General features: G+C 35.5%; 1 protein-coding gene across 1 annotated transcript; it reads left to right on the top strand.

Moving 5' to 3' along the window:
- Positions 1–2871: 2871 nt before the first annotated feature.
- On the top strand, positions 2872–8471 carry LOC121413183. Its single transcript, XM_041605943.1, has 7 exons — positions 2872–3021; positions 3678–3833; positions 4709–4814; positions 5594–5980; positions 6435–6630; positions 7240–7334; positions 8132–8471. The coding sequence occupies exons 1-7, from the start codon at positions 2957–2959 to the stop codon at positions 8408–8410; spliced, it is 1284 nt and encodes a 427-aa protein (XP_041461877.1). The 5' UTR covers positions 2872–2956; the 3' UTR covers positions 8411–8471.
- The last annotated feature ends 4937 nt before the right edge of the window (positions 8472–13408 follow it).

Here is a 13408-nt window from a genome sequence, read left to right as displayed (position 1 = left end):
ATGGCATAGTTGTTCACAAAGATGGTGTGGAACATGTCATGCGTGGCACACTATCATTTCTTGCAGCAGATAACCTAGGTGCCCATTCCATAGGGGGATTTATGGAAAGCTTTGCAACTGTAGATCGAGTGTGTCGCTTTTGCAACATTCGCAATGCATATTTGAAGGATCATTTTAGGATGTCAGAACAACTTAAAAACAGATCCAAAGATTCTCATTCCCAGCAAGTACACATGGTAAACAGAGATAGGAAACTATGTTCAGTCTATGGGGTAAAGAGTGATAGCTGTTTGAACAAACTTGAGCACTTCCATGTTACAAGTGGTCTTCCCCCTGACATAGGCCATGATCTCTTTGAGGGCATTGTGCCAGAGGTACTAGGAAATGCAATATCACACTTTGTTTTGGAAGGCTATTTCACCTTGGAATACCTGAATAATCAGATAAAAGAATTTCCATATGATGCCCCAGATAAAACCAACAAACCATCAGTTATGGCACCTACTCTGAATTTGTTCAAAGTAAAGCAAACTGCTCTACAAACTTGGTGTTTATTGAGGCTGCTTCCTCTAATGGTAGGGACAAAGGTTCCACAACATGACCCCTTTTGGGAGGTTGTGTTACTGCTGTTAGATGTTGTGGAGATTTCTACAAGTCCCAAGGTATCCCCAGAATTGGCAGGTTTACTGGCTGATGTTATTGAGGAGTTCTTGACGAAGTATTATGATGTAGTTCCTGAGGAGACAACAATGAAGCCAAAATTTCATTTTCTAATTCACTACCCTGAGAAAATGTTGGCTTTTGGTCCGCTGATTCATTGTTGGACAATGCGTTTTGAGGGTAAGCATAATTATTTTAAGGAGGTGTATCATTCTACCAGAAACAGGAAGAATATATGCAAAAGCTTAGCTGAAAGACATGAGTATATGCAGGCTTCAAGAAGGACCAAGACTAACTTCTTGTCACAGGAAGGAGTGGAGCATTCTGGTGGTATCATGTACCCACTCATATTATTGTCAAGAGAGGAAAGACAACAGCTACGTGAAATTGTAGGAGATAATGAGAAGGTGTACAAAGCAGAAATGGTTACTTTCAATGGCATCAGATATTTCTGTGGTTCAGCTGTACTGGTTGAAAAGCAGACTCTCAGGGATCAATTTGCCATCATTGACTCTTGCTACATAGTAGGAGGAGAGCCGTATCTGTTATGCAGACATGTAAAAGTACAATACACCCGTCACTTCCATGCTTATACTGTTGCGGAAGAGGAAAACAACTTTGGATACATTCTATGTCAACCCTCCGATCTTGTTGACCACCATCCACTGGGTATATACCATAGTGATCATTTAGATTTCATACCACTGAAATATCACATTGAGCTGTAGAGCTCTTTATGTTTGCAGGAACAGTAATTTGAATCTGCCAATTCGAGCACTTTGAAGCAGGTTGGTCTTGGTCTTGATGTTAAATGCTGTATTGCTGAGGAATTAGTCTTGGCCTTAATACAGCTAGCTTAAATTTGAATCTCATTCACCCCATCCACCAAAACTTTCTTAGGTGGCAAATATTAGATTTTCTACAACACCTAAGTAGATCTTTGTCATTTGATTGGAGGAAAATAGGTCACGTGTTATTAAACATTTGTTCCATTCCATTTTTTATTGTGTATTTTTGTTCCATTCCATGCCTCAACATTTTAAGTGTAATTAATCGATAACACATAAACCATGAGCAGACTCAGAATAATGCACACACCGGCAGAACACCGTTTGGTGTGCCGCAGGCTCCCTGAGTCTCCGGCGCACTGCTGAAGTAGGAACGCGATGCGCATAGCGTGGCTCAGTCTCCAAAGTGCACGCCTCTAGCAGAATTCTTCATATGACACAAATTAAAGATTTATAGTGGAAACCATGTTCATATGATTGGAACACATTATTTTACAGTCAAAATTTGTAATATAACCTGAAAATTTACAGTGAATTTCTTGAGTTTGCTCAATTTTCATAATACAGATTTTGAATCCATCGTCGAGACATTTCACTGAATTCATGTGAGGCGGTGTTGGGCTATTGATATCATTATCGGTATCGCTCCTCTGAGCTGAACGGCTGGTTTTAAATTTTTGAGTCCACCAACACCAACATGAAATCACCCATTGTTAGTACATTTGTCAATTTTTATATATCAAATGACAAGGATCTACTTCGATGTATAAAACAAATAATGGATGTTTTTCATCTGTGCAATGGAAAGGATATCTTAATTCGGTGAAAAATTAAATGTTCCATTCAATCTTTCATCTCATGAAAGTATTCTTGCCGTTCCACTCATAAACATTCATTGTTAGTTTATTGGTGTACTTGTAGGCTTGGACATCTGGAATTTTGTAATTTTATCAGCATACTACATACATGTACAGTACTTCATGAACTTCACATATTCAAAGTGGCTATTTATACCTCAGTGCAGGTGCATGTATTTACCCTTTAGACAGTTGATTTGCAGTATTGTGTATGAACTTTTAATTATCTTGCAAGATGAGCTTAGCCAATTTGTTGTGTTTTTTTTATAATGTTTCAGGCACAAATTCCTGTTCCTTTATAACGAACGCTGCAAAAAGGTTGAGCTAGAAAATGACAACCCAAATGGAGTAAGCATGGAAGAGCTCATGGAAAAGGCAAGCAACTTGTTCGGTATTGATCAGACAAATATCTTGCTCCAAAAATGGGACTCTGGTTATGAATGTTTTATCGACATCGATGGTAACGAGCCTGCTGATGAAACTATATCTGGGGGTATCAAGATTAAAGTTCAATCCATAGTGCACTTCATGCCAGTGCACATAGACATGGTGCAACCCATTGCTGCTGCACAATCAGTCGTGTCTGAGAAACCTGAAGATACTAGCACTGAAGATGAACCTGATGCTGGTGGCAGATCTAGAGATGTTGAAATGGAGGTGGAGGAAAAGGATCAAGGAGAAGCACAGATTTATTCTCATGAAAGGTCCAGGTTGAGGTAAGCCAAACCAGAGATAAAACTATTTTATACATTGAAAAAGTAATATACAACTGAGCTGCTGAGTGCTGATGAAAATTTCCATTTAAAATAATAAAAATGAAAATTCCCAAAATTCCTAAAATTCTCAGCCTATTGAATTCCTGAAACTTTCCATGGAAAGTTTCCAAAATTCCCAGAAAGTTTCTAACCCTTTGCAACCCTATTACAGCTTCATGCATATGTTGATGTTGCGTTTTTGTACACCATTTTTAAAAAGTCGGTTAGATTTTTCCTGCTATTTCTGTTCTCTTCTTCTTACGCAGAATTTTACAGCTAGGTGTTCAACATCAAAATTAACATCAACCTCAGAAACAGTGGAGTCATGAAGTCCTACATGTATTTCCTCGCTCTGTAAAGACTTAAAGAGACAAATAACATAATATATGTAACATTAAAGCTTGTTTCAGGGCATAGGGCCCAGGGTGGAGTTTTGTGAAGAACCATTCTACATGTGTACTTTCTACACTTGTAGCTGAGAAGCGCTGAACCAAAATGAGTGGTAGTAGTAGCTTTTGCAGTCAAATGTTTATAGATTAAATGCATATACATGTACATAGCCTAGTGAGTGAGTGATGGATAGCTAATCTAGCTGGTATGTTATTGTTTGATTATAGGCCAGTTTCATGTTGGATAGTAAATTGGAAGTTGCCAGATCTACCTCCAGCAATTCACAAGAAGCTACTGTCACTGCCACTTGGAAATGACTTGAGGGTCTCGGAGAGGTCAACGATATTTGACATAATATTCAAGTCTGTGATGCAGCATAAGAAGTAAGTACATGTGTGAAGGTACATGTAGTGGTGTACATGTATGCTATCGACAAGTTTTCAAGTAGTGTAGTTATAATTCAGTATGCGACTCTTAATGTATAAAGTTATTACTAAAAACAGTGCTGTCATTCCATTGGGCGACGTGTTATTTTGGGTGGTCAAACGTTACAATTTGTTGATGCATATTTAGTATGTGACGCTTGCTATTCTACCCACCAGTTTCAGGTTAACTGGTTTTTAATAGGTCATTATACTAAATGTCATAGGGCAGAGGCCTGATGCACCTGTTCAGAATTTGGACATGCCCTAGCTTTTGCATTGTGATCACTGGTGTGAGCCACGGTTAGCATAAACCTTTTGACATAGCAACAGTGGTACTGGTAATTAAAGAGATAATTTTGTAGTGGGTGAGAGGGCGCCTTGGATATTTAACTAGTTTGTCACGTGGAACGGAATCCAGTATATAATATGATCTTAGATTATTAATTTTGAATATATTCATCTTTTATTTGAGCAAATTTGATCCAGAAATATCTAAAATATCAGAAAAACTATTGGCATGCCAAACTATTTTAGGCGCGGGTTGCGTCAATTTACCACGTGCTCCACTAGCACACGTAAATACAAGGCAAATTCCTATCCCCGCATGTGCACAGCGGAAGCGCTGTGTGTCCCACGCCGGACGCACGGGCATTGAAATTCGGAGACTGACCGCTGGGTTTACCGTTATATTGCGTTCCTCTCAGACAGTTTACACTAAAATTCACCAGAAATCATTGAAGGAATATCACACAATGTTACATACATATCTTTTTATGCATGAAGAGCAATATTAGACTTCTTTCATTCCAATTTCTTTGCCTTTATCACTACAGTGTGTACCCAAAGCCTGCTGAATATACCTTACTTATTGACCAATTGTTCAAGCGATATCCGAGACTGGACTGCAACTTGAAAGATGTCAATTGTGGAAGTCGCAAGGTAGGTTTATAAAGCAACTTTTATTTTGGTACATATCTAATTCATTTTTGGTAGTGATACCAAAATACATTAGTACATGTGCATTGGACAAAAATATAAACCATACACCGTCTTTTGGGGGTCATTGTGTGAATTTGTGATTTTTTTTTCAGACCAAGGAGCTCTTTTCTGAAGGAGTGTAGCTCTCTAGAAAAACTACAAAGGTTCAAAAACAATAACTGAGGAATTCACACAATCGCCAAAGAATAGATGACCAGCAAAGTTCTTATTGTCATTAATAACTGCTGTTCAGAGTTGTTTCTTTTTAAATTTCAAACAGTACAATCAGGGATTGCCATTTAAGAAGAAGAGAAATTGCTCTTCTTAAAACTCTTCTGAAAAGATCTGAGAAGAGCTATATATTGCTCGTCTGATTTGTAAATAAAGCTATGTTTTTAACCTAGAATACTCTTCTAGTGTTCTTCATAAACTTATGCAAAGTTCAAATGGCAATCCCTATAAAATGCATTTTAGGTGTAATTGTATGAGGAAATATATCGTCAGTTAGGTGCAAGAGTGTCGTAAGTGCATTTTTGTAATTTTGTAGGAGAGGTCATTTTAACAAAAAAAAATTTGCCCCGAACCCGACTTCCTAACGACCTAACCCCCTGAAGACCTAATGGTGCGTCCCTTACATTACATCATAATGGATGGGTACAACATTATATCCAATAGTTCAACCAAATAGTGTTCCATTCTCTAAACCAGGGCGATTTCTGTTTGCCTTTTTGTCATTGCAGGTGATGTACAGGAAGAAGCTCACGTATTACTTCCAAAACAAAAGAGATGTCCTAAGGAAAGACGAGCTGACAACTGTAAACTTTGCATGGCGGAAGAAGAGACAATCAACCAAGCCGGTATGCAAAGCAACTGCATCATCAGCTGCACCAGCAGTATGGGGCGTACAAAATTACCTACCGTCAATGCCGGACACGGAAGATGATGACAGCATCAAAAAGCACATCAAGATAATGCAGGATGAGTTCAAAAAGAAGTATCCTGACATCAAAAGAGTTGCAACAGGCATGGATATGACATTAAGTGCTCGGAGAAACACTATTGTAAAAGAGAATGCAACAATTCAAGACATAAAGGATACTTATCCATGGCTATTCCAAGAATCGCAGGTGGGCACCAGTTAATGCTAGAAATTTGAAAGTGCATTTAAGAAGACAATAGTAGCTGCATAACATTTTCTTTTTTGAGGCAATTGTTTGAAGTGAGGGGTGATTTCTTTTGGGTGCAGAATATCTCAATCAAAATACCAAGGGCCAAAATTAGCATTGACAATTTTACATAATGACCCAAAAATGGATTGTTCCATTATTTTGTTTCATTTCTGCATTAAAAATTTTAAAAGAAACAAATTGAGTTTTATTCTGGAGTCTTCTACAGTAACTTCTCAAAAATATGCTCTTTAAGGATGGGATAAAGATATTGCTGTTAGACCCTGTAGTGTGCCGATTTATGATCTTGCACAACACAGGCGATAACATTAGATATTCCACAGAAAATTAAACATCCATAAATGAGTAAAGTTTCCTTTTTTTTATTGATTGTTTTCTTGTATGTTTTTCTTAGCTGATGGCTGAAATGGACCGGCTGATTGGCAGCTCGGAGGATAAGGGGTTCAAGGGCAAAATGACCCTTGGGTTCAAAAAATTCGGGATGGCCATTGTTAAGTACGGGAAACGATTGAAAGCAAAATCCACACCACAGTGTTTCAAGATACTAGCTGAGAGGATTCCTATCACTAGGGATGACAAGGAATATCAAGGTATGTGAATTATAATGTAACTCATTCATTAGAGTATTTTCGCTATAGGTTCTTAATGATGTGTACCTGTAGAAGTTGTGTTGACACCATCAGTCGTTGCATTCTTTTGTCAGCCTCCATTGTTACACATTTGCTACTTGTAGAGCCACTTCCAGACGTTCTCTTTATCTTTCTTTATTGCATTATCAATCATCTGTAAAGTCGGGTGCTGTACAAATTTGACATACGGCCTAATGTGATGTGGCTATCTGTTGTATAGTTTAAATTGATCTACATCCTGCATTGTTTTTGTTTGATTCAGCCTACGACGCCATGTGATGTAGCACCCGACTTTACAGATGATTGATAATTTTTGTCATGCACGCCAACCAGTGTGAATTTCACATATTTTGTAAATGCTCTTGTAAATATCTGTTCAATTTTTTGACATTGTCATGTTTATAAATTGATAAAATTCAACTATGATATTCAAAGTTTCTTTGTACAATGGATATGAAGTGGAAAATGGGAAAATGTATACTAGCTCGACTTTTCCCCTTCCACTTTATTGCATGTAATGGATAAATTGGAGTGCTTTGCCATAAACATGAAGTTTCCCTTCTTTTGCAGATGCTGTAACAAGAGCGGCCATAATCATGATACCAACCATGTTCAGGGAGAAGATTGGCAACATCTTCAAGGAGTCTAAGGAGAACGAAGAGTCTGTAAGTAAACCTGTAGGCTGTAGGGATACACCCCCTCAGACATCTCCTAATCCTATTAAGTACAACATCAAGCTGGCTTACATGTAGCTCTGCTTTTTGTTGTATAATGTAAATATCATCACAGTATCTTTTAAAGTTTTTCCTGTTTTTTTGCACTAAGACTGTTGAATTTGTTTTCTTATTGTATATGGGGTCATTAACTCCAGACTTAAGATTGGCTAAGTATTACTAAATTCATGTAATTAAAGGGATTTTCATGAAAGTTTACAACTTGATCTTTGGATTGAGGTACACAAGTGCATGACCATAGGTCAGTGCTCGGTCCACAAAGCCAATAGCAAATGACACTAGCCAACATGATGTATTTTTTGTACAGTAATAAAATAATATTTGTATCTTTACCTGGTCTGGTCTTGTATTGTGAGATGAAATAGAAAACAGATTAATCATTATTTTTGCATGGAACAAAATATAGCTGGATGTATTTTTTGAATGCGTACTGAAATTCATGGGCGTCAGCCGTGGGGGACTTGACCTTGACAACAAAGCTTGACAACTGTGAATTTGCCTGTGATTGGTCGGCTCAGTGGGTATTTATCTTTGAGAATACGCTCACGTCAGGACCACTGCGTGGATGCTGCTTTTACATGTTCAATAAATACAAACTCCTTGTTCCACTTCAAACAATGCTATCGCCTTTTTTCTATTGGTTGGTAGATAACCAATACCTTCTTCCTCTGAATCAAATATCTTTTTCCTCCAAATCAAATTCAAATCTCATTAACATTTCTTTGCAGGATGAAATGCCTTCCCCTGTCATCAAGTACAGTGGCCAGCTGACAGAAGCAGCAGAGTTCCAGATAGCTGTGGATGGAGTGGTTGTTGCAACAAGTGAAGACATCATCAGCTCCTTCAGCTGCTACATGGCAGCTATTTATACCTTCAACATGCACAACCCCCGATGTTTGGCCAAGACGGCTCTCTTCGTTGAAAGAGTCATCCTAGACCTTGAAGACAATCAGTCCATCCAACCTTTGCAAAATGTGGTCTCAAAGTTAGTAAATCTTCTTGAATAACTGTCTTATAACTCAAGCATCACTCAATGTCTTGTCGCTGCATATTAGGACTATAGTGAGTGATATTGAATTTGAATTTGAATTTTGTTAACTGGATGGATCAGGTTTAATACTTCTTTACTCCCAATAAGTGAAGACATCATCTGCTCCTTCAGCTGCTACATGGCAGCTACTTATACCTTCAACATGCACAATCCCTGATGTTTGGCCAAGATGGCTCTCTTCGTTGAAAGAGTCATCCTAGACTTTGAAGACAATCAGTACATCCAACCTTTGCAAAATGTGGTCTCAAAGTTAGTAAATCTTCTTGAATAACTGTCTTGTAACTCAAGCATCACTCAATGTCTTGTTGCTGCATATTAGGACTATAGTGAGTGAAATTGAATTTGAATTTTGTTAACTGGATGGATCAGGTTTGATACTTCTTTACTCCCAATAAGTGAAGACATCATCTGCTCCTTCAGCTGCTACAAGGCAGCTACTTATACCTTCAACATGCACAATCCCTGATGTTTGGCCAAGATGGCTCTCTTCGTTGAAAGAGTCATCCTAGACCTTGAAGACAATCAGTCCATCCAACATTTGCAAAAGTGGTGTCAAAGTTAGTAAATCTTCTTGAATAACTGTCTTGTAACTCGAGCATACTCACTGTCTTGTCATGCTGCATGTTAAGACTATAGTGAGTGAAATTGAATTGGAATTTTGTTAACTGGATGGATCTGGTTTGAGGCTTCTTTAATCCAAGTGGAGTTGAAAGTAGATTGTTGAATGAAAAGTAAAACTCTCTAATTTTGTTGTAGCAGTATTAAGTGTTAAATGTTTGAACTCTGCAGTATTACAAAGTACCCTGACTCTCATTTAACCTTATTGTGTAATGCATGGGAAACTGTACATTTTAGAAAAGGAAACAAGTTATGGAATACATATCTGACCTCAAATTTGACCAAGAATGCCAATTTTTAGTGAAAATTATGAAAGAAGTCACTTTAAAAAAAAATCTTTTTTATTCTTAAATTTATAAAAATCAGTCAAATTTAGTGAAAATCATCTCAAGAGAAAGTTCTAATATCTACCACTTTCAAATTTGTATACCACTTTCAATTTTGTATATTAAAATGTAGTTTTGGCATTAACCAAAAAGTGCCAAAAGTATCACCTTTTATTTTTGGCTCTTTTTGAGGAAAAGTTTCAAGAATATCATTTTACGTAAAACTTTCAAATTGATCTCTTCAGGTAATTTTGACCAAATCTGGTGATTATAATCAATTTTTAAAAATATTTTTTAAAAAGTTTTCTTGAAATATTTTGAGCCAAAGCAGTAATATTTTTATAATTCCCTTTCAATTCTGCTGTTTTAGTCAAATTTGAGGTAAAAAATAACTACATGTCCCATTTCAACTTGTTGGATTTGATGTGATCCGTCTTGTTTAGCAAAATTTGAGATTTTGGAAAAAAATGTTGGCTTCATTTTTGATGTTTGAATTTGAACAATTAAGAAATATATTGACACTGATTTACAGGTTGATTATCAAATTTTCAAAGCACTTTCTATAGAAATGCACTTCAGGTTGCTAAATGTGATAGTTGAATGAAAACTTTGTGTAATTTTGTTGTAGCAATATTAAGGGGTACCAATGTTTGAACTCTATACCCTGACTCTCATTTGACCTTGTTTAATGCATGGGAAACTATACATTTTAGAAAATGAAACAAGTCATGGAATGCATTTCTGACCTCAAATTTGACCAAGAGTGTCAATTTTTAGTTAAAATTATGAAAGAAGTCACTTTTAAAAGAAAAGTGTTTTTTATTCTTAAATTCATAAAAAAATCAGTCAAATTTAGTGAAAATCATCTCAAGAGAAAGTTTTAATATCCTCCACTTTTCAAAACTGATCCTAGAACTATCTCTTTGGATGATTATAATTTTTTTTTTATTTTTTTTTTTAGCTTTTCTAAAATATTTTGAGCCAAAACAGTAGTTTTTTTCATGATTTCCTTTCTATTCTGCTTTTTTGGTTAAATTTGAGGTCAAAAATAATTACATGTCCCATTTCAGCTTGTTGGATTTGATGTGATCAGTCATGTTAATCAAAATTTGAGATTTTTAAAGAAATGTTAGCTTCGTTTTTGATGTTTAAATTTGAACTTGAAACTTGTTTGAAAAATTAAGAAATACATTGACACTGAAATACAGGTTGATTATGAAATTTTCATATATGGGTGACAGGTACAATTTCAAGAATTACAAGAAATGCACTTCAGGTTGCTCATTGTGAAACCATAATAACTTTCTCAATTTAATTCTCAATCGCTAACATGGATTTTTTATTTTATGGGATTTTTTGCCATTGACTTGCAATGTTATTAAACAGTTTGATGTGATCAGTCATGTTAATCAAAATTTGAGATTTTTAAAGAAATGTTGGCTTCGTTTTTGATGTTTAAATTTGAACAATTAAGAAAAATATTAACAGTGATTTACAGGTTGATTATCAAATTTTTAAAGCACTTTCTATAAAAATGCACTTCAGGTAGCTAAATGTGATAGTTGAATGAAAACTTTGTGTAATTTTGTTGTAGCATATTAAGGGGGTACCAATGTTTGAACTCTATACCCTGACTCTCCTTTGACCTTGTTTAATGTATGGGAAACTATACATTTTAGAAAATGAAACAAGTCATGGAATGCATTTCTGATCTCAAATTTGACCAAGAGTGTCAATTTTTAGTTAAAATTATGAAAGAAGTCACTTTAAAAAGAAAAATGTTTTTTATTCTTAAATTCATAAAAATCAGTCAAATTTAGTGAAAATCATCTCAAGAGAAAGTTTTGATATCCTCTACTTTTCAAAACTGATCCAGAACTATCCCTTTGGGTGATTATAATAATTTTTTTTTTTTTTTTTAGCTTTTCTAAAATATGTTGAGCCAAAACAGTAGTTTTTTTTTTTCATGATTTCCTTTCCATTCTGCTTTTTTGGTTAAATTTGAGGTCAAAAATAATTACATGTTCCATTTCAGCTTGTTGGATTTGATGTTGTCAGTCATGTTAATCAAAATTTGAGATTTTTAAAGAAATGTTGGCTTCATTTTTGATGTTTAAATTTGAACTTGAAACTTGTTTGAAAAATTAAGAAATACATTGACACTGAAATACAGGTTGATTATGAAATTTTCATATATGGGTGACAGGTACAATTTCAAGAATTACAAGAAATGCACTTCAGGTTGCTCATTGTGAAACCATAATAACTTTCTCAATTTAATTCTCAATCGCTAACATGGATTTTTTATTTTATGTTTTTTTGTCATTGACTTGCAATGTTATTAAACAGTTTATGAATGAGCAATTATTTAACTTTCTCAATTTAATTCTCAATCGCTAACATGGAATTGTTATTTTATGTATTTTTGTCATTGACTTCCAATTTTATTAAACAGTTTATGAATGAACAATTATTTCACTTGTTTCTTATTTTCAGTTTCGTGTATCTTATCATACCACACATCGTACAGCATATTTGTATGACTAATTTGTTCAGCAAGCCAAACGAGTTTTAAACTTAGTTGAGCCTGCCGAACTAACCAAGATTAGTAGAAAGAGACATCGTTTTTACGATCCTATAGCGCTAGTAGGGCAGGTTTAAAATTGGTAAAGCCCCTGCCGTACGAATAGTTTCATTGGTAAAGCAAATTAGTTCGGCATGTCCAACCAATTTATTGCATCGCTAAGCATGCCTTACAAACTACTAATTAGTAGAACTAGACATTGTTTTTACGAACTTTTGCTTAGTAGAACTTACGAAATAATGTTTTCAGTGAATGAATGAATGATGATAATAACAGTGATGGTGATTGTGATAATTAGAACTTTGAAATAATATTAATGGACCTGATAATACAAATAATAATATCAGTGATAATGTTGATGATTAAACATTAACAAACGAAGATAATTGGTATTTGCGGCAATGAACCATGTATAACTTGAGACGCGTTTTTCTTTTATCATGTTTGTTATAAAAAGGTTTTCATATCATGATCCTGAAACACATAGATTATATTTAGATTAAAAAGAAAGAGAATGGATGGCCCTCTAATTATGGAAAAGATTTTGCGGGATATCACGTCTGATGCAGTATAAAAAAAATATTGCATATCGAGGTCGATGCGATTTTTATATCAACGATGTCATCCCCCAGACTCTATAAACTTATGAGTTTGTGTGCATTCTTATTTTAGAGTGCTGTAACATCCAAACTGCATGCCATTCCTGCTACGTACGTTTTGAATTCATCGGATATTTCGATTTCTGGATGCATTTTATATCAGTTAAAGCGGTGTACGCCTGAATCATATTGATTGTCATTTGTATTAACTTTATGATAACGTCGATATACAAAAACGGAATTCATCAGGTTCTTTATCATTACACCAATGATATAAACTTAATATATGCACAAATAGGCCTACGTCTTTTGCTTGATAGAACACTGACCCCCCCCCCCCACCTCCATTAGAGCGAGAACAATATTGTGCTCTCTCATTAATATTGACTTCGATAAGGAGATCGGGAAACGCATGCAATTTATAGTAATTTACATTATTTATATACCACTTACAAGTGAAGCACAAAATATGTATCTAAACGCTACGGAACAAATAGAAAGAGAAAATGTATTTCACCAAAGGTTAAAGTAGTTGCACACGTACGTGAACCACCTATAGGCTATGTATCAACTCAGCGGAGCCCGCCATTATAAAAGCCCTCTCGCGGTAGGTCGCCTAGCAATCTTGTTAGCGACGCATGTGAGCACCGTCTTGCTCACTCTCCAAAATGTATGCGATATTAAAATCCTAAAAACATGATGGAATCGTTAAAATTTAGTAAGACTATGAATACTCATCAATTACATTGACTATCAGTGTATCAACCTATATCAGATTTACAAGCAAGTGTGGATAAGATTTCGAATTACCAGTAATTTTGATGAGT

Source organism: Lytechinus variegatus, chromosome 4 (genome assembly GCF_018143015.1).
Source record: "Lytechinus variegatus isolate NC3 chromosome 4, Lvar_3.0, whole genome shotgun sequence".
NCBI classification, from domain to species: Eukaryota; Metazoa; Echinodermata; class Echinoidea; order Temnopleuroida; family Toxopneustidae; genus Lytechinus; species Lytechinus variegatus.
The sequence above is the reverse complement of the archived record's forward strand: the minus strand, read 5'-3'. Positions and strand labels throughout refer to the sequence as shown.

Bases quoted from the DNA above. Each gene is read 5' to 3' on its own strand.
- LOC121413183 (XM_041605943.1), top strand. From the start codon at position 2,957: ATGGAGGTGGAGGAAAAGGATCAAGGAGAAGCACAGATTTATTCTCAT. The intron at 5,981-6,434 runs GTGGGCACCAGT...TGTTTTTCTTAG, and splicing joins GGCTATTCCAAGAATCGCAG to CTGATGGCTGAAATGGACCG. The intron at 6,631-7,239 runs GTATGTGAATTA...CTTCTTTTGCAG, and splicing joins GGATGACAAGGAATATCAAG to ATGCTGTAACAAGAGCGGCC.